The 21,123-nt window shown below is 50.0% G+C and overlaps 1 protein-coding gene across 1 annotated transcript in view; it reads left to right on the forward strand.

Moving 5' to 3' along the window:
* Positions 1 to 21,123, forward strand: part of LOC144139686 (uncharacterized) — a 44,133-nt gene that overhangs the window by 14,175 nt on the left and 8,835 nt on the right. Inside the window, exons 4-5 of the mRNA XM_077671974.1 lie at positions 7,111 to 7,149; positions 19,459 to 20,896. Coding sequence (XP_077528100.1) covers positions 7,111 to 7,149; positions 19,459 to 20,896 — 1,477 coding nt within the window. The remainder of the gene's footprint in view (positions 1 to 7,110; positions 7,150 to 19,458; positions 20,897 to 21,123) is intronic.

A 21,123-nucleotide genomic window follows, 5' to 3' on the forward strand; every position in this document is an offset into this window, starting at 1 on the left:
ATGCGGGTGCCAGCCTAAGCACTCCACGGCAGTCTACAATAGCCACCGCCGCATGTCCCTGACCTGCAGGTGATTGATAATCGGAGCTCAAGAGGCTGACCTTCTGTCCCCCGGCTGCCTCAGCGCATGCGCACAGCTTTGTTGATTAGCATGGACACTATCGTAAGCTGCTGCATGTGCTCAGGCCGGGACCTCGTTCTGTGTTGTTTTTATCACTTTTGACGAGCCTACACCCGCTTTCTAGTTAAACCTGGGGCCTTTGAGAGCTAAACCAATGCGCTAGCACGCCGGTACAACTGAAATCCGGTCCTTAGCCACAACTCTATCTTAGCTAAAACTTTCATTAAAGGGACCCTGCAACACTTTCGATAAACGCTTTCACTCTTTCCTGCGCGTCTGGAAGCACTGCGAAAGCTACAGTTATGGGCGGCACGGAGCGGCGCTGGGTGATTTGCTCGGCGCACCAGATACGCCTTCCGTTTCTGCTTTGCTTTTAAGTGCGAATGCACTTTATAAGCGACCCCAAACCTTCCACCGCCGGCGGCGGCGGCGGCGTCCGCAGTCCTCCTCTCCCTAGCAACGGCGTGGAGCAGAGAGGAGCGTCGGTAGCAACGGCGCGGTGACGTCACTTCACTACGTGACCGCGCTCGCTCCGCCTCCTCGCCGTGGCTGCGCGGGTGCGCGCCGCTCCCCGCACCGCTCCTCGCGCCGTGACGTCATGATATGACGTCACAGCGCGCCTCCTCTCCCCAGCAGCTGCCGCGCGCCTCTCTCTCCACCGTGACGTCACACCTCTCCTCTCCCCCTCGCTCGGCTGCAGCTGCCGTGCGCCGCTGTCCCTCTCCCCTTGCGCTCGCCTCCTCTCTCAGCCACCTGGCTCGGCACGCTCGGCGCGGCGTACCCCCCTATATATGCAGCGATAAACTGCCAGACCTCCGTGGGTCGGCTCGCGCGCGCTCACGGGCGAATGCCAACGGATTTTAACTTTACTCCCCCTCATAGCATCACCCCGTGCATTCGCACTTAACCATGCTCACCCTCGGGGAAATGCTTGGGAGTTTTTGTGGTTTTATTTTTAAAGTTGCTATCTATCGAAAAGCGTTCATTGCTGCAACTGAAGAAAGACCGGCCAACAGCCGCTACATGGCTTCAGTGACGTAATTCGGGCCGTCGAAGAACGTTGATTGATTGTAGGGTTTAACGCGCCGACGCAACGCAGCCGATGAGGTGCGGCGTAGTGGAGGGCTACGAATTAATTTTGATTGATTGTAGGGTTTAACGCGCCGACGCAACGCAGGCGATGAGGCGCGCCGTAGTGGAGGGCTCCGGATTAATTTTGACCACCTGGGGACCTTTACCGTGCGCCGAAATCTCGCACATACGGGCGTTTTTGCTTTTCGCCTCCATCAGAAAAGCGGCCACCGCGGCCAAGAATCGAACCCGCGACGTTGTGCCGTCGAAGAACGTCAATACCGGGAAAGAGAAAAATCTTTTGTGCGAGTTTCTAAGCTATCTGATGGGCATACACCAATATATATTTTTGGCTGGGGTATCTTGCGGCCCCCTAATATAAGTACTGGGTGTGTTGGGTGACTATGTTCTGCAAGCATTTAATATTTAAAAAAAAAGTTGAAAAAAGTGTTGGAGGGTTTCTTTAAGCTATTCAACGCTTACTTCAACACTTTGTGAGTGTGTCGGTCCAGTACAGGAAGTCAGCAAGAGAAATTAGCAGTTACTTCCGCTTGCAGTACACTATACTAGATGGCACCAGCGAACCGCGGCGCATGTGAGCAAGGCAAGTGGCAAGAGCGACGGCATTCTATCCACTCTAGTGATGGGGCTTGCGGTTGGGCAGACAGAAAACTTGCAAAAAGCAGCGGCGAAGAGAAAACAATTAAAACCGTTCCACTCAACGTGAAAACTGTTGGAAGTGCAGAGTATTGATTCGCCGTAATGGGCTGCGGCGCCGTTATCCGTTCACTGTTACCACCAACTCTTCGCCGCCCTGTCTCACTCCTCGTCTGATGAATTGAGCGGAAGTTTGTCCAACGCATTTCAAATTTCCCGCCTTCGCAGTGCTTGCGCGCCCCCTGCATGAAAAAGCTCGAGCGAGTTGTTTTTTTTTTATTTTGGGCTTCCTTTTCATTCCGCACGTGCATGCAGGCGCTTTGAACGTGCATTTTTTTTTAAAATGCAGAGCATTTCAGTAACTCACGATGTCACCCGCGTTGACGTCCGTAGTCGTAGTCCGCACCCCTGCCCCTACACTATATATAAAAAAATACTATCCGGCGCCTGGTTTCGATCCCTCGACCCTGCGGGCGGAAGGCAATGTACATGGTGCTCTACCCACTGCGCCACAAAGCCGACACAGAATGGGAGGCTACGAACGCGCCTTATATCCTTGACTCTTTCAAACTACGTCAAGAAGCTGCTGATACAACGCATTCACTACCACCAACTCCCCAAACACTAAACGTTAACGCAATACACCCACCCCCTATGCGACGCGTTTACTCGAGTCCCCCTCGCGGGGAGATGGGCCCAATTTTTTCTAGCACTGCCACTTTTTTCCGTTTACTATAGTAAAAACCAACCCAATGATTGTTCCTAACTAAATGAATGCGGGGGCTGCCGGTTATATACGCACATTTTGCATCAAATGTACATACCTGCAGTTTTCTTTCCACTAAACAACGGGAGATGTAGGACAAGCGCCTGCGGTTCACGAGTCCAGCGGTTATCACTATAGAAACCGCTTGTTTTTCGAAGCTTGTGTGGGACGCTGTGACGACGGTACGCCGTGGGGCGAGCTACGACAAGGCTAGCCCCTAAAGTGCTCTGCACTTAATACTGGTGCTGGCTCGCCGTGTTTCGCGTCTACCGTCTAGTATGACCGGTTGGCTCGTGGGTTGCTAAAGAACGGGTGGCTACTTCGGTTCGCACTTACCTGATGGCGCCAAATACAAAAAAGTGTGCTTTTAATGCAAAGTACGTATGGTGCAACACACACACACACACACACACACACACACACACACACACACACGCACACGCACACGCACACGCACACACTAAAAAATTTACATGAGAGGGTCTGTGTATACCGACGGGTATTTTAAAGCCACTGTAATGCAGCAGATGAAGGGCTGACAAATAGGCACGCTACTGCCACACCACTACTTTCATTTCACAAGGCCTAAGTGAAGAAATTGCCCCTATTTTTAAAGCTTGAAATCCGAACCCTTTTGTGCGAATGGGTGCCGTATTTCCACAAGTCAAAATGCGTGCGTAGGAATTTTATCTTTCTGTTGAAAATAAACTATTATTTTTACAGTTAAACCTGGATGTAACGAACCCCTGTGTAACGAATTCCTGGGCTTAACGAAGTTTTTGCCACCCCCATTGCCACCCCCATTGAAGCCCATGCATTTGCGACCTCTATGCAACAAACGCATTGTGGTGATTAACATTGATGTAGCGAAGTCGCTAAGGTAAACAGTCATAGTTATTTGCACTTTCCTGAAAAATCTGCCGGACAAAATGTAGTAATTTAGCGAATACTAGCTCTACCGTAAGGCGCCAGCAGCAATGAAAACGTCTAGAGCCGCCTGAAAACAAAATTCGCCCTGATGACGATGATGAACGGAGGGGCTGGAACCCTCCCGTGACTAACGTAGCAGTCACTCCTGGTAGCGTGGCACCACACAAGCTAGCAAGAGTAAGTACCCTTCACGTTTCGTTTTTCACCCGCACCCGCCGCGGTGGCTCAGTGGCTAAGGCGTTGCGCTGCTGAGCACGAGGTCGCGGGTTCGATTCCCGGCCGCGGCGGTCGCTTTTCTGATGGAGGCGAAAAGCGAAAACGCCCGTGTGTACGAGATTTCGGCGCACGTTAAAGATCCCCAGGTGGTCAAAATTAATCCGGAGCCCTCCACTACGGCGCGCCTCATCGCCTGCGTTGCGTCGGCGCGTTAAACCCTACAATCAATCAATCAATCAATCGTTTTTCGCCCGCACCGCAAACTACCGTGCGTTTCCACGTGTGAGTGCGGTTTCGCTTCGAGACTTAAGTTTCGAGGTGCTAGGCCGTCCTCTCGGCGTGTAGTCGCGCGTCTCCACTTCTATCTGTGGTACCGGTTCGTCAGTGCTGCTGCTGGAAAACGATAAGTTGCGTCTTTTCAAGAAAAGCGCACAATTTTGAATGGCGTCTCCGCTGGCGAGAAAGGAGTATGTTGCCGCCTGGCATAGTATCCCAGCTAGCCCCTCTCTCAACAATCTTTAGCCCCCTCTCAACAATCAAGTTCGCAAAAAGGCACACTTTCAGCATTAGTTTGGCTCTTGCTACGCGTTAAGGGACCCAAAAGTGTTGAAAGGTAAAAGGGATACTTAAGTTACGTTCGTTAATGCGGGGGTGTGACCTCGCTTCATTGGAGCGCCGTGTAGTGCCTAAGCTCGTGCGAAAGCAGGAGGCGCAACTCACACAGTTTTTTTTTTCTCTGTGAAATAAATACACGAGGAGTGAGTTCACCTTCACTGATTTCTAGCCGTTTGACTTCGTTTCTGCTTCATTACCGCGAGCCTTAATTCTAAACCTGCATATAACGAAAACCAGGATGTAACGAAAACTTGCGAACTTTTGTCAACTTCGTTACGTCCAGGTTTAACTGTATTATTATTATTATTATTAGTAGTAGTAGCAGTAGTAGTAGTAGTAGTAGTAGTAGTAGTAGTAGTAGTAGTAGTAGTAGTAGTAGCAGTAGTAGTTGTAGTAGCAGTAGTAGTAGTAGTAGTAGTAGTAGTAGTAGTAGTAGTAGTATCTTCATATGTAAGCACGCTTTTCTTTCTCCTGGTCATAAAAACCTGATTTTTTACGCCAAGACCACACGCTTTTTTATTACTGGGAGAGCATCCCAACAGAGTAACCTCTATTAAGACTGGCCTCCCAAACATTACAAGATGTTAAGTGGCCCTCTTTGCCCACCTCGCTGGATGCGTTGTTAATAAATGCGCGTCATAATAAGGCAAATGACACCGTTGTGTTACATGTAATGCACGTTAATTGGCGGTGAGCGCGAACACAGGCGGCGCTGCGAAGCGCGCCTCCGTGACGTCAGCTTAGGGATTCTTGCATTTGTCGTCTGCTTCACTCAGGATCGCTCTCCCTGCTGTTCCTTTGCGCTCGGTCAACGTCTGATGCTTGTCCGCACCAGAATTGGCGTGTGGGTAACTTTTTATCATAATAATTGGCTTAAAATCGCATACACTAGCTCATGGGCTCATGGCGTCAATTAAAGTATAGTTTTGGATACCGCTACGGGAGCAACATTGCCGGCGCCACCCCATTCCTTGCGAAGCCGGTCCTGTGCGGAGCGCGAAGAGTCGGAGCTAGGCGTCAGCTTCTCATGTAAGCATTCGCACAAAAAGAACAGTCAGCTGCTAATAACCGACAACAGCGAAAATGGAAGACCAAAACAAATTCTAGGCCTTCAGGGCTGTCGGCTTTGGCAGAAGGCATCACGATTCCCGGTAATCATATGTAAGGTAAAACAGTTTTTGCAACGCGTTTTGTCACATCACTTTACGTTGTCAAGGCATGAAAGTTTGCCGACATGCACTATAGACTGCAAAAAACTGTAGATTGAGTTCCAAATAACCCAGTGTGTATATACGCGCGTGCTGATTCTATACCAGGCATCTAACCAGTATGGAGGTTTATTGAGCAAAACGAGTCGCGTCTTCGTTAATTTTGTAGTAACACATATATGTTTGTTAAGGCCTGGAGGGATATTTCGGAACATTTTGCACAGCCACATCTTCCCGATATTCGGATATGCGTTATAGGAAAACTGCACTCAAGAGGAGGAGGAGGAGTAAGTAAGGGGAGGAGGGGAAAACTTTGTTTAACAATTAAATCGATCTGGTTAGTGGGCCGGGTCCTCAGTCCAGGACAAGAGAGTAAAAGTAATTTTCTTCAAATCATAGAACGCCATCCCGAGTAGAATAGGATTTGTTCTTCGCGCCTGGAAGGGTCAATAAAGAGCTACTTGGAATTCTTCTTCGGTTTCGAGTCTTGTAATATATGCAGGTATACTATTTATTACGTTAGTTAGCGAGTATATATCATGCCTTCAACACTGTAATCATGTCATCATTGTTCGAGTTGAGAGTCAGTTCGTTTGATAACTATATAATTATGATAGAAATTCGGAGCACAAAAGCCGCCTTCGAGTGCTGTGGACCACGTTGTTTAGGGCGCGATCGCGGTGGCGTAGCACAAACCTTCTTATTGTATTTGCATGTGAATAAACAAAGCACGCTGCGGATATGCACCTTCTTGCACGCAGCCGTAATGAAAGCCAATTTGTGAAGAAGAGAATGTATGCCATACAAAATGAAGGAAATATCCACACGACCTTTGTGAGGCTCCCAAACATCCCGAAACCTCCTAATAAGAAGTTGGTGACGGCGCAGAAAAATTAATGCATTGGGCAGAAAAAAAAGCAAGACATATTAATCCGATACAAGACAACAACGAAAGAAACAGAAGAAAGCCGCTTTATTTCCTGCTGTGCGATGAGCGTGTAGAGGCCGCTGCTTGGTACATAGTATTAGACTGTTGAGTCTTCATAGGAGCATCTCAAAAATACTGCAGGGAAGCCTACGCATTTTGAATACTTATCAAGAAGCTCTGATCGCTGATCCTCGCGAATAAGCAAGAAAGGACGAGTTACACACATCTTCTGACCGATACTCTGAAGAAAGTTGTTCTCTATCTCTTAGTGTGTTGCAAACTTGTGGGGGATACAGCTTCAAATTATTCAGATGCGTCAGAAGCTGGCAAAACAACTGAGTCGCTAGAAATACGCTTTTTAACGCTCTACAGCAACGAAGCGGGCGATTTCTAGCCCAGGCACTGTTGCCCCTCACAAGCGGAGTGTAGCAGACGACAGCGGCGCGAATCCCTAAGCCGACGTCAGAGCCAGGGGGCGCCACTCAAAGATCTCACCGCCAATAGCTCTGTGAATTTACTAAAGCCGGTATCGATTGGATTTCGCGTTCTGGTGTGAACGATCAAAATAAATTGCACCTTCTTTTGTTGATTCCCTCCAGGGGACACGAAGGCAGGAGATGACAAGCCAGCCCAGCCTGGTAAGGGATGACGATGTTTATATTTCGGAAGTTAGGGGGCGCTGAAATAATTGTGGTGGTATCGCGGTGAGGCAAAACGGACCTTTTCCACTCCAAGAACAGCGATAGTAGCGGCAAATGTGGAAATCACAATTGGTGGCTCCTTCGGCCACGATTGCTGGCGGCGCTTTTGTCCAATACTGCTAGTCGCTGGGAGCGCCCGTAGTGATGTCAAAGGGGCTTGCTTTGCACGAACATCGAGCTTCGCTTTTAGATGCGAACGCATCTCATTCACTCGCCTTGTCCCTGTATCCATCCGGCGTTGTCGGCGTCCACCCCTCCCCCATTCTCCTCGCCGTGCCAGCTGCGCCCTCCGCCGCTCACCCCCTCTCCTCTTCGACAGCGAACGCTCTCTCGCGAGGGGCATTGGATTGGCTTGGCTTGGCTTGGATTGGATTGGATTGAAGTGGATTGTGTTGGATTGTGTTGCGTCATAGCCGTGCCAGACGTACTGGCGCCGGCGCGTCCCCTCACCGTTATGCGCGCTATAAAACGCGGTGCCTGCGCCGCTCCGCTCCATCGTTCCAGCGCCGTTCCTCCGCTGTCCAACGCTGCAACGTGAACCCTCTATGCGTCGCATCTACACAGGGGTTCCCGCGAGGGGCGGTGGGAGTTTTTTTTTAACTTTGTGCGTAGGCGGCGCTCTTTGGGTGCGCTCTTGCGAAGTTAAGCACGTTTGTCTGTGTCAATGATTCGCCGTGCAATGACTTGAGCTTTCGCAGTGGCCGCCGAATGCCAACCACAACCTTTTTGAAGTTCGCTCCGGCGCGCCCCGTAAAAAGTGGCCATCGCGATAAAAGCGAGTCACAAAAAGTAATGGCGGCGCCTGCAAGCGCATGCGCAGATAAAGTTCGTGGAAAAGATCCATTGCAATGTGTGCGCACTGCGCAATACGCTGCGTGTGAGTGAGTGAGTGAGTTGGAGTCAGTGACTGAGCTAGTGACTGAGTGAGGAAGTGAGTGAGTGTGCGAGAGAGTGACTGAGTGAGTTGGAGTGAGTTAGTGAGAGCAGCGGATGGCCCTGAAATTCCACGCACCTTCAAATAAAGAAAAAAAATGGGGTCACGAACACATTTGCACACAGGGAGGAAGATACACGGCAAACGTCTTGGTCACTCCTTTGCACTTACGCCACACGAACCACAGCTTTCGATGTACACTTAAGTCTGTTTACGTGCTTCGAGTGCGAAAGCGTAATGGCTCCCCCCCCCCCCCCCCCCCCCCCCCCCCCCCCCCGCACGGGGCACCTTGAGTAATCTTGGTGATGGTGAGTGGCGACACCGCGTACCCCGAGCCCCCCATACTTAAGCTGTCACCTACCGTGGCTAGAAGTTGAGAGGTGAAGGGTTAGAAGCCGTGAACGGTGGCCGCCGGAGCCTTGGTCAAGCTCCGGCCGATGGGCTCCCTGCCTGTCTACCAGGCAGGGAGCTCCGGGACCTCTTTGACTACCAGGGTAAGGTCAAAGGAGAAAGTACCCCCGTCTCCCTGCTTTCCAATATATCATATGGCATTTTCCACCCCCCCCCCCAAGACGTGATCGGCCGCTCGCCGCACCGAAGTACCTTTTCCTCCGTTGCAATCAATCTCGCTCCCAAAGCCCGATAATTTCTCGCGCTTTCTGATCATGGAATCTGTTGACAAGACAACACCAATCACTTCCCAGTCCGTCTTTCTAATCTCCAAGTATCTTGAAAGCCTTGTCGGAAAGTCGTACAAGGCTAAAAAACTGAAAACGGGAGAACTTTTGATTGAGGTAGACAACAAACAGCAGTCCGCAAACCTCCTTCCACAAACGCGCATGGTCAATGCTGACATCAAGATCACGCCTCATCGCAGCCTTAATAGCTGCCAAGGCGTGATCTCTGATCCCGATCTTATAAGTGAAACTGAAGCCAATCTGCTCGAGGGCCTCCATGATCAAGGCGTGACGGCAGTGAGGCGAATAACCATACGCCGAAACGATCAAATCATACCTACCAAACACATCTACTTGACGTTTGACCGCTCAACACTTCCTGAGTCGGTCAACGCAGGCTTCGTTAGATGTCCGGTCCGACCCTACGTGCCCAATCCACGCCGCTGCTATAAGTGTCAGCGGTTTGGCCACGGCACAAACTTTTGTCGTGGGAAACTGACGTGCGCCAAATGTGCAGCACAAGATCATCCAACCGATAACTGTGAATCTGAGCACTTCACCTGTCCGAACTGCCAGGGACCGCATGCTGCCTATTCCAGAAGTTGTGAGAAGTTTAAACAAGAGAAACAGATTATTGCCTTGAAAGTAAACGAGAACATCACCTTCCCCGAGGCGCGAAAGAGGTTCGCCTCCTTCCCTCTGGGCAGGTACGCCGACGCAGCTCGCCGGGGGGCGGAGCGGCGTCTGGTTTCGGCGGGGACCCAGTACCGCGAGTCGGACTTGGTCCCGCCCCTGCCCCCCCCCCCCCCCCCCCAGGGTTGCCCCAGGCAGCCCAACCAGCCTCTGCACCGCTCGCTCACCCAGCAGCGGCTGTGGTGGCAACGTCTGTTGGGGATGCCGCTGCATCCACTGCTTCCTCTCCACCGGCCCAAAGCACACGCAAGGGCACGGAGATGGAGACGGAGGCAGTCGCAGCGACCCCCTCCCCTGCCTCACTGCCTGTGCCATCTGTGGTGCTCCCCACGCCTTCGGCACTGGCAGCGCAGGCAAAGAACATCCGAAAGGGCACCACGTCAAGGGGGTCTAGTCCGCTGGGCACCCCATTGCCTTCAGATGACGACATGGACGTCGAGCCCTTCCGGCTTTCATCGCAGCGGAAGGAACGGGCTGCGACGTCCAGGTCAGTAGAGAAGGCCAGAAAGCCCCTCCCAAGAGTCCAAGCCCCGAAAGACCCTACATAAATAATCACACTCCAGTAGCTCTAACACATCATAATGGGAAGAGAAAACATAGTTCAATGGAACTGCAGAGGCCTTCTGAATAATCTTGACGACGTGCATGAGATTCTGCATGCCAACCAGCCAAGTTTAATGTGTGTCCAGGAAACACATCTGAATTCCAAAAACACAAATGTCTTGAATAGTTACCTGGTATACAGGAAAGACAGGGATGGCTGCACACACTCTTCTGGCGGTGTGGCCATAATCGCCCGCAAATCCTTAGCATGCCACCCTGTCACCTTGAACACCGTCCTTGAGGCTGTAGCCGTCCGCACAATAATTTTTAATAGGTTGATAACAGTATGCTCCATCTACATCTCTCCTGATCTTGCACTTCTCAGCTCTGACTTTGAGGCGCTGGTCCACCAGCTTCCTGAACCGTACATCTTAACAGGTGACTTCAATGCACACAATTCTCTTTGGGGCTCTTCGCGCACGGATGCCCGAGGTCGCCTGATAGAGAGGTTTTTAACGTCCTCTGGAGCATGCCTTTTCAACGAGGAACAGCCTACATACCATAACATAGGACACAATACATACTCAAATCTTGACTTGGCTATTGGTTCGGCAATTATCTTTCCATGTCTTGAGTGGGGAGTGGGCACTGACCCATATGGCAGTGACCACTTCCCCACTTCACTAACATATATAGGTAAAGGCCCAAGCAGTTCATCTTCCCATAATAGGTTCAATGAAGCACGAGCTAACTAGAACACATTTACAGAGACATCGAAATTACACCACACATCCATAGGACACCTACACGTTGAAGAGGCTACCCAACTCCTCACGGCGCACATCCTCGACGCCGCCGAAAAGTCCATTCCCCACGACTCTGGTGCCCCGTGCAACCAGAGGAGGCCGTGGTGGAATGAGGACGGCAGGCGGGCGCGAGAGGCCCAGAACAAGGCGTGGGGTATCCTTCGTCGGTACCCCACGTCGGGTAACCTTATTTTGTTCAAACGGGCCAAGGCGTTCGGAAAACGCGTGCGCCGTGAGGCAAAACGAGAGAGTTGGCGCACCTTCTTGACATCCATTAATTCATACACGGACACACACAAGGTCTGGACACGTATACGTAAGCTCAAAGGACAACAGACACACAGCCTGCCCCTGGTTAGCACAACAGGGGACACACTTGATGACCAGGCTAACACACTTGCACAACACTTCGAACACGTGTATAGTTCAGCACACTACACAAACACTTTCATGAAACACAAAACATCTGCAGAAAAAAAGCTCTTACAAGACAAAGACAAATCAAATACTTCTTACAACTCTGAATTCACTCTCTGAGTTGAGGGTTGCCCTGAGCACGTGCAAACCTTCAGCCCCAGGCGCAGATAAGATTACATACACCATGATACAACACCTACACCCAGACACTCTTGAAACACTCTTACACCTATACAATAAAATATGGCTTTCGGGGCACTTTCCACGCTCTTGGAGGGAGGCCATAGTAGTGGCTGTCCTAAAGGAAGGTAAGGACCCTTCCTCTCCTGCCAGTTATCGCCCCATTGCCCTGACAAGCTGCCTGTGTAAGCTCTTCGAGAAGATGGTAAACAGGAGACTTGTGTGCTTCTTAGAGTACAATGGTCTTCTCGAGAGCTGCCAGGCTGGCTTCAGGGCGGGGCGATCTACCAACGATCAACTCGTTGCATTAGAGTCTTATATCAAAGATGCTTTCCTCCACAAGCAGTACTGTATGACAGTCTTCTTTGATCTTGAAAAGGCGTACGATACTGCTTGGCGGTACGGCATCCTTAGCGACTTGAAGTCCTTTGGCATGTCGGGTAACATGATGAACACGCTTGCCAGGTACCTGTCTGAAAGAACGTTTCGCGTGCGAGTTGGAACTGCACTTTCTAGGGTTCATGCGCAGGAAAACGGCGTGCCGCAAGGTGGAGTTTTGAGTTGCACTTTGTTTATTGTAAAAATGAATTCTCTTCGGGGGGCGCTACTACCATCGATTTCCTGCTCCATTTATGTAGACGACGTTCAATTATCCTTTAAGTCTTGTAACCTGTCTGTCTGCGAGCGCCAAGTCCAGCTTGGTGTTAACAAGCTAGCTGGTTGGGCAGACAGCAACGGTTTTAAATTTAATCCAGGGAAGTGCACTTGTGTCTTGTTTTCTAAGAGGCGTGGCATCCGGCCGGATCCAGACATTCATCTCAATGGTGTCTCGATTCCTGTCAAGAAAGAACACAAGTTTTTAGGTATAATCTTTTACGAAAAGCTCACATTTATTCCACACATAAAACAACTAAAACATAAATGCTTAAAAACAATGACTATCCTGAAGGTTCTGTCGCACATTTCGTTTGGTGCTGACAAACAACTTCTTTTACGTGTTTTTACCAGCTTGATAGGCTCACGACTGGACTATGGTAGCGTTGTCTATGGGTCAGCCACTAAAACATCCCCTGTGCTTCATCTAGGGCTCCGCTTGTCGTGGGGTGCCTTTCGGACTAGTCCAGTCGAAAGTCTGTATGTAGAGTGCAACAAATGGAGCCTAGAACGTCAGCGAGCCTACACAGACCTGCTTTATGCTTTTAAAATCTCATCAATGCCTCACCATCATTTTACATCAGTTTTTTATGATACATCCATATCTCAACTTCTTACTAATCGTCCATCAGTCTCTGCTCCCTTCGCTTTCAGAGTAAGAGAAGAAGCGTCGCAACTTGATGTCATGTTCTCAGACACCATCAAAACCTCCGCTACTGAACTTCTAGTACCGTGGCAGCTTCGCCCGATATCATGTGATGTATCTTTTATGAGTGTCGAGAAAAACAGAGTGCCTAGAAGCGCGATCGTGCAACATTTCCTGTCCCTGCAGCACAAATATAAGTGTGCTGAATTTTACACGGATGCTTCAAAAACTGCCACAACTGTTTCCTGTGCTGCGCATGGTGGCACCTTTAATGTCTGTAGAACTATGAATAGAAATACAAGTATCTTTACGGCAGAGGCCTATGGCATACTTCTTGTAGTTAAACATATTCTTCTAAGTCGAATTCCGAAATCTGTAATTTATACTGATTCTTTAAAGGCCAACTGCACTCAAATTTCACCTCGGCCAAATTTGTTTTTAATGCGTAGTAAGTACCCCCAAATAACCTGAGACACAAGTGGTAGCCCCGTGAAACGCCTCGTTAATCCGTCAGAAGCGTTTAAAAAGGCTCCGCCGCAGACCACTGTGCACCTGCCGGCGGATCGCGTAAACAGCCATGACGCGCCTGTGACGTTCCAGCCGACGGTGGCTTTTTCCTCTGGCCAGCCACGCAGCGGGAGAACCGGTCGAGCTCTGCTGCCCCGTGCGCGCGTAGAGCTTGCGCGCAGACATTCTCCCGAACTGGTGACCGTCCGGCCGCTCGCTGGACGGCTGCAACGTCACTGCAATGGCCGCGCTCTCCTCGGTTTCGGTTTCAAAATCGCCGATTTTTGCTGGCCGCTTGCGGCGTCCACGTGCGTATTTCAGCTGTTGTATTTTGCATGTTGCTTTCTTTTTAAGCAGACTATACGGAAATAGGATTTTCAAGAAGTCGAAATTTTGAGTGCAGTTGGCCTTTAAGTGTTGTGCGTACATTATCCTCACAGAAGTCTAAAAACCATGTGCTCAATGCTCTCATTAGTACTCTTATGTCTGTGCATGTGTTAAACCTTGAGGGGACCGTGTGCTGGGTGCCAGTGCACTCTGTAATTCCAGGTAATTAGACCGCAGACCGAATGGCGGCCGCTGCTGCCCTTACAACTACCGTTGACATAACAACAGTACCCTACACCGACCTCAAATCACACATCAGACAACATCTTCGCACAACATGGCGAGCACACTGGAATCCACAGACTGACAACAAACTACACATTATAAAGCCACGCTTTGGAGCATACACTACTGATACACACAACAGACACAACGAAGTTACCCTCGCTCGATTACGGATAGGCCACACGCATGCAACACATTCCCACCTGCTCACGGGATCTCCAAGACCCCTGTGTAGCAGGTGTGGGGAGGGCCTATCCGTAGTCCACATACTCATACAATGCAAGGCACTCGACACAACACGACACAAACACTTCAGAGAACTCTACAGACAACATATTCCCCTACACCCATCGTTGTTTCTGGGTGACGATGCCATGGTTTCTGTGAAACGCGTGTTTAAGTATTTGTCAGATTTTAAGTTTTTAAACCTCATCTCCTATCATGCATAATCAAATCTGGCCCTATACACCAGCCATCACCATTATCTTTATTGATCTTACTATGTCCAGTTTACACGTTTTATACCTACCTTTTCTGGTAATCACTTCTTTTCATTAAATAACTTCTCTGGCGCTCTTTGCCCTAGTTGGCCTTGCGCCATTAAACACTAACCATCATTATCATCATCGTAATGGCAAATCTGGCCCTATACACCAGCCATCACCATTATCTTTATTGATCTTACTATGTCCAGTTTACACGTTTTATACCTACCTTTTGTGGTAATCACTTCTTTTCATTAAATAACTTCTCTGGCGCTCTTTGCCCTAGTTGGCCTTGCGCCATTAAACACTAACCATCATCATCATCATCATCATCGTAATGGCTTTCCCTGGGGGTACTTTGCTGCTACTTCGTGTGCTACGCTGGCTTCATGAAGCTACCGTAATACGGAATCGTAGCTTATCATTACAGCGTTACGAATGGTATTCAAGATATGAACCATCGACGATAATAGCTTCCACGAAAAGCTCGCGCTCGATTCAACAATTACCGTCAGCGAATTTGACAAACCTGGCCGCCTAGTCTCATCCCACGTTCGCCTCTTTTTCGCGTCGTTCTAGCATAATCGAGGAAGCAGTAACCGTATTCGTACGCTAAACCGACCTTTTAAAGATGCAAAAATTTCCTTATTTTTGACAACAATGCGTACAATGGACCTTGGAGATGATGTTGCAGCAAAAAAAAATTGTCGGTTTTAAAGAAAAAAATGGAGGAAGCTCACTCTAACGCGTAAGATTTGAAGGTAGCGAAGCTGGACGCAACAGTAGCGTGTTTCCTTTTTTTCGCCTCACGGCGTTGTTTAACCATGCAGACAAAATACAAGTTGGGTTTATTAGAAAGACTGCTTAGTCCCGATAACAATGATACCAATATCATCGCAATCTTCGAACAAATAACGGAGATATTAAAGAAAACGTGTGAAGCAGTCGCGACCCCCTAGCCAATTTCCCGCAACTTTTCTATGACGTCACGGAACCTTGTTTGTGCGATTGGCGGCCGCCTGACTGACCTGTCGAGACAACACATGACTGGACGTCTGTAATGGGGCCTCTAGTTACATTTGACCGCATCACTTGAATGCTAACGTGCAGTTAACGCACTGAAAATTGTTTTATTGTTGGCCCGTATGACGTCATTCTTGCTCATAACACATCACTGTGGCGCAAAATTTGAAAGTTTTTAAAAATTCTTGCTTTTTTTCGTTAAAAAACATCTTTTGTGGCTGTAATGGAGCTGGGTGAGATACTGAATTCTAGTTCTTTCAAATTAAATGAAGTTGTATTTTTTCTTCATGGCTCCTTTAAGCGTCGCCGCTGTACGAGCGACCACACCTGGATGTTTGTCCTACTTCACCGCACACGGCTTTGCGCGCACGTCGCATTCCTTCGTCGCGCCCACTTATCGCTGCGGCGGTGGCGTCCTCGCCTTCGCCCGCCAGGTGGCGGCACGGGTCCCGCGCGCGTCCCCGTTCCCGCCTCACCCATCTCTGCCCGCCATTGGGCGCTGCTCCAATCGGGGTGCTTGCGGAAGGAGGTGTGGTTTGACCTCTAGCTCTCAAGGTCAAAATCGGTCGCCCCGCGATGACTGCCCGAGGTAGCGTACTGTAGCTTTCACTGCAAAAGTAAAGCACTGGGAATGGAACCCAGGCCCATTGCTCTACCCCTATGCCAATAAAGTCGAACAGCGGGGCCTCTTTAGCAATTGATCAAGAGAACGGAAAGCGCGCTCCAAGCGAAACAGTAGATGGCGCTAGCGGGGCTGCTTCTAGGAGGCCAGGTTCCTCAGTCACGCTTCCCGTTAGGCTGCGACGTCCACATACGCCTATAAATTCCAAAAATGTTCACTCCGGGGAATTGGCCGCCGAAGATGGCAGCTGCTGCTGTAAGAGGCGAATGGGCATGCGCGGCGGCCGTTTAAACTACAGTGTGGGGAGGTTTCGAGACACAATAACTTTATAAATTAATGCGTACCCAATACAGCACATAGTCTGTACTAAGGTAAACGTAGCTCATAGCACATTCAAACGTAGCTCATAGCGCATATCCCTAGTTCAGATTCGAAGCGTAGAACCCCCAAATTTTGGAGTAAAGATTAGCTCCAGATATAGATATATGTGTAAACACGTACATTATTGTGAATAGAATTAACATATTCATCTTTCGCATAAAGGGGCATGCCAATCTTAAGTTTGAATATGAGTTTAAGTACTACAACGTTCATACTGAGAAACTGCGACGCAAAATTGCTACATATAATGCAGTGAAGAAAACATTCGTGGCGTTAATTCGTGGCGTATAAATTGGCGTATGAATAGAAAACATTCGTGGCGTATACATAATAAAGTCCTAATATTTTACTCAGTAATTCAAAGCAAACGAAGCCGCAGCGATCTGGTGCCATACGAAAGTGCAGCTGAATTCCGGCTCATCAAAATTATTTTACAAATGACTACTTTGAAGTTCTTCAGTGTAAGCCAAATTATTGTAGCACAGCTAGTACTGAAGGGGAAACCTTGCTTTGTGAGTTGTTGTTGTTGTTGTTGTAATCCTTTATTTCAAAGGGAAGGCCATGCGGCCATAATAAGGGAAGAGGGGGAAGAGGCAGGGAGGAGTAGCCGAGTAGCACAAATGGTGGGTCCTTGAACGCCGTAGAAGAGATCACTGCCGTCAGCAGAGCCAGGCTAGGGTTATTGGGATCATGTGAGTGCAGTCAAGTCAACTTTTACGACCGGGGTGGGCCCCGGTTTACACTAATCTCGAGAGACCACTCTCTAGGCCGAACATCCCGAGGGCTGAGAGAAAATTAGCGTCTTCGAAGGGGGGGTCGCCTTGAGAGGAATGACGTGGCAAAGCGTTGACGAGTATTGGGCGGTACAAAGAAGATGCGGCGCAGTGCCAGATTAAGTGGTTGAGGGTGTCGAACACTGACGTTTGACAGTAGGGGCAGTAAGGAGGTGGAGATTTTGCCGGGTGAATCCATTTTCTCATGATGTGGGGTGTGAGGGCTGCGTTAGCAATAGTTTTGTTTATGAAGATTTCCGCTAGCGAGGCATCGGAGGAGCCAGAGCCAGGTAGCCAGCGGGAGTAACGGACGCAAGGCGTACCTTCCGAGCATGGCGTGCGCGGTCAAGTTGAAGGCGAGGGTGAGGAGAGGGGCGCGACGCGTCGTGGTCCAGGGGAGGGGTACTAGTGAGACACTCCCTTGCTGCATCGTGTGCAGCCTGGTTGCCCCCATCCGAGTCCATGTGACCCGGCACCCATGCCAATCGGACAGTGGTCCCATTGCGAGCCAAAATGGCGATCACGTGTTGGATTTCGTGAACAGTTGGGTGATCACTGAAGGGCTTGCGGAGTTCTTGAAGTGCCTGACTGGAGTCCGTGAGGATCCGAAAACGTGGAGGGGGCGGCGTTGCAATACTGTAGGTCAGGTGATCCAATGCGCTGAGGATGCTCTGAAGTTCTGCTTCCAAGGGAGACGAGTGGTGTCCTGGCCGAATGACAGAGCCATCCAAGTCCGGCCGAGCTGGGCAGCGCCAGGCCAGACCCATATGGGAAGGCGAAAGGCTTGCGTCCGTGTAAATGTCCACTTCATCTGGCAATTTTGTCGCAAGGGCGCGCTGAAGGGCTTTCTCACGGGCAACTGGTCGGGTACGGGAATACCAGTTCGCTGATGGGCCGCTGTGACAGCGGGAGTGACCAAGGGGGTGGCGGTGGTTTCAAGTTACCACGTTTATTTACCAGGTACCATGCCCATAGAAAGTACCAGCCTTAGAGGGACCCTGCAACACTTTTGATAAACGCTTTCACTCGTTCCTTCGCGTCTGGAACCACTGCGAAAGCTATAGTTATCGCCAGCGCGGAGCAGCACTGCGTGATTTCCTCGCCGCACCAGATACGCCTTCCATTTCTGCTTTGTTTTTGTTGCTTTTTTTTTTAAAGTTGCTATCGAAAAGCGTTCATTGCTGCAACTGAAGGAAGACCGGCCAACAGCCGCTACATGGCCTTATTGACGTAATTCGAGCCGTCGAAGAACGTCAAGACCGGGAAAGAGAGAAAAATCTTTTGAGCGAGTTTACAAGTTATCTGATGGGCATAGAGCAGTAATTGTTGGCTGAGGTACTTTGCGACTCCCTAATCTAAGTACAGGGTGTGTTGGGTGACTACGTTCTACGAGCATTGAAGAGTTCAAGAAAAAGTTGAAGAAAGTGGTGCAGGGTCCCTTTAAATCTATGAACAGTACCTTTTGACAACGAATTACACAATAGTAAGTAAGGTGGTGCAACGCATTTTTACAGAGTTCGCGCCTAAAGCAAGTTCTTGCTCTAGGCGGAATATTTCTTTCCACACCTGACATCAAACGGCACTTTCGACTAGCGCCCGTGGAGTCTGTGTTTCTCTTCATTTCGCGATCCTTTCTAATTGTTATGGTGTCGGAGGTCCGTAGGAAAATGCCACATCCACGGAGTATGCTTACAAAATCTGCGACTTCAGATTGTGTTGCATATTGTGATGAAGCCAAAGATGATGCAGTTGGCTTGAAGGAAAAACAAGTTTATTGGAGCGAACTTTGCGCTCCCATAACAACTAAAAAAATACACAGGCGGCGAAGCAGCAGTCAACAAAGTGACGTGCACAGGCGAGTGTCGGTGAATCGAATTCCGTGGCGTCTGCTCTGCGGGAATTTATCTGTCGGTGCGGGTGTTTCTCGAACCGTCGAATTACATCGAGAACACTGTAGATAAAAGAACACTATTCTAGGCTAGTGACGTTAGGGCGAAACACTCTCCCTATCAAATGAGATAATCCGTGCGGTATAAGAAAGAAAGAATGGAACATGCACTGCAAAAACATAAATAAACAAAGCCAATGCATGGTTCGCGGCAATACACTCAATGGCAACCATTGTACATAATTTGTCTTATATCGATTATTAAATGTGCAAGCCTCGCTTCTTTCTTGTGTCCGCTAATCTTACATCTTTACGTCCATTTTCTCTCTTCCTGCGTGCGTGATTTCCACGACAACGTGTTTCTACGAAAACTCCACTCCATCCCTTTCACGACGAACGATACAGAACCCAAAACCGAGCTGCCCAAAGTTGTCAGCGATGCACCGCGGAAGCCGGTGCTGAAGAAGCGAGACTCCCTCACCCTCTATCGCTCCCCAGACTTCGAACCTGTTAAACCCTTTGATGTGGCAGTTGAACCTGGAGGAAAAGACCACAAGGTCAAGTTTGGGGCCGAGTCGGTGCTCGTGCTACCGCCGGAGAAGAAACGACAGAAGCACGACTTCAACGAAGTCATGGAGGACCACCTTGGCAAGATTTCGACTAGGCCCACAACTCCAAAGGAATCTAAGGAGATGATCGAGTCGATGTTAAAGGAAGCCGAGAAATCTCAAGTCGAAGAGAAGAATAAGAAGCCGGAAAAAGAGGTTCCAGTCGATATGATGAAGACAGGCGGAAAAGGGGTGGGCGGTAAGACAGCCTGTGCCTGGGTGGCGACCCCTTCCGAGAGGCACGACTACAAGAAGTTTCAGGAAATGCTTAAAGGTTTGGGTGAGGACGAGGATGCGGAGGCCGGCGGCTCAAAAGACAAAGGTTCCCCTAAGCACGGCAAGCCGCGAGACAAACACGATGATAAGCATGGAGTTAAGACAGAAGGACCACCTGGAGCCAAGGACGCCGGAAAGCTTGGCACAGACAAAAAACCCGAGAAGGCAGAGGCTAAGACCGGCGAAGTTCCTGGGGACACGCCGGCGAGCAAGCCAGGGGCAAAGTCGGACGCCAAGCCAGGGGCAAAGTCGGACGCCAAGCTAGCTGACGGCGCGCGTGGCCCCTCACCAGCTGCCCCTGGGCCAGAGGAGGATGGCCATGCACCCAAGAAGTCGACGTCCTGGTGGCAGTGTCTTCAGCGCTTCTTTCGTCGGAAACCTCCCGACGAAGAAAGTTCCGAAGAAGCGAGGCGGCACTACACAGAGATGGACGAAGAGGTCATCGAATTCCCCGAGGATTTCGCGGCTGGCGACGAAGTCATCGGTGGTGGCAAGAGATCCTCAAGAGCCGTAGCCACCGCGCCACCCAGACAGTACAAGCTGAACGCCTGCGCGCTCGTCACTTCCGGTGTTATTATCTTCGTTGTTCTGTTGGCCATCCTGCTGTCGGGTGACCTGTTCGATGACTTGGACAACAGCGTACCCACGTTCGACATCAACACAGAGGCCGTGATCAACGTTCTCGACGACGCCGGCTTTCTGGGAGCCGGGATGAACTCTTCGATAATGGGCAAGCCAGGCTCGTGGCGGCCGCTGCTGGAGAGGCCTGCGAATGATAGCCTCGTGCTTCTGCTCAGAGGATTGGCGCCCGCCGTGCTGAGGTTCGCGGGTCACGAGACCGACCATTTCTACTTCGTTGAAGGCGACAACGGCGAGGGTTCTGCCAGCTACGGACAGGAGGAACATTGTAATTGCACCCCTCCTCCGAAGAACGGGGGAAGACTGGCATTGCGAGGCAAGTATCCACGAACGGCGGGCTGTCTTACAGCGAAGCTCTCTCCTGCTAGGTTCTGACTAAAATTGCGAGCGTCTATCGGTTCGAGGAGGAGGATGAGGAGGGAAAAACATTTATTCAACTGTATGGGTTACGTTGTGGGAGGCCTCCTTAGTCCAGGAAGCCTTGGTCCTTGGCTGCCCGGCGGGCCCTGTCCACCAGTCGTTGCTGGTCTTGAGGGCGTGAGCTGGT

Source organism: Haemaphysalis longicornis, unplaced genomic scaffold (assembly GCF_048455015.1).
Source record: "Haemaphysalis longicornis isolate Haplotype H1 unplaced genomic scaffold, Haemaphysalis longicornis Haplotype H1 scaffold_5, whole genome shotgun sequence".
Taxonomy (NCBI): domain Eukaryota; kingdom Metazoa; phylum Arthropoda; class Arachnida; order Ixodida; family Ixodidae; genus Haemaphysalis; species Haemaphysalis longicornis.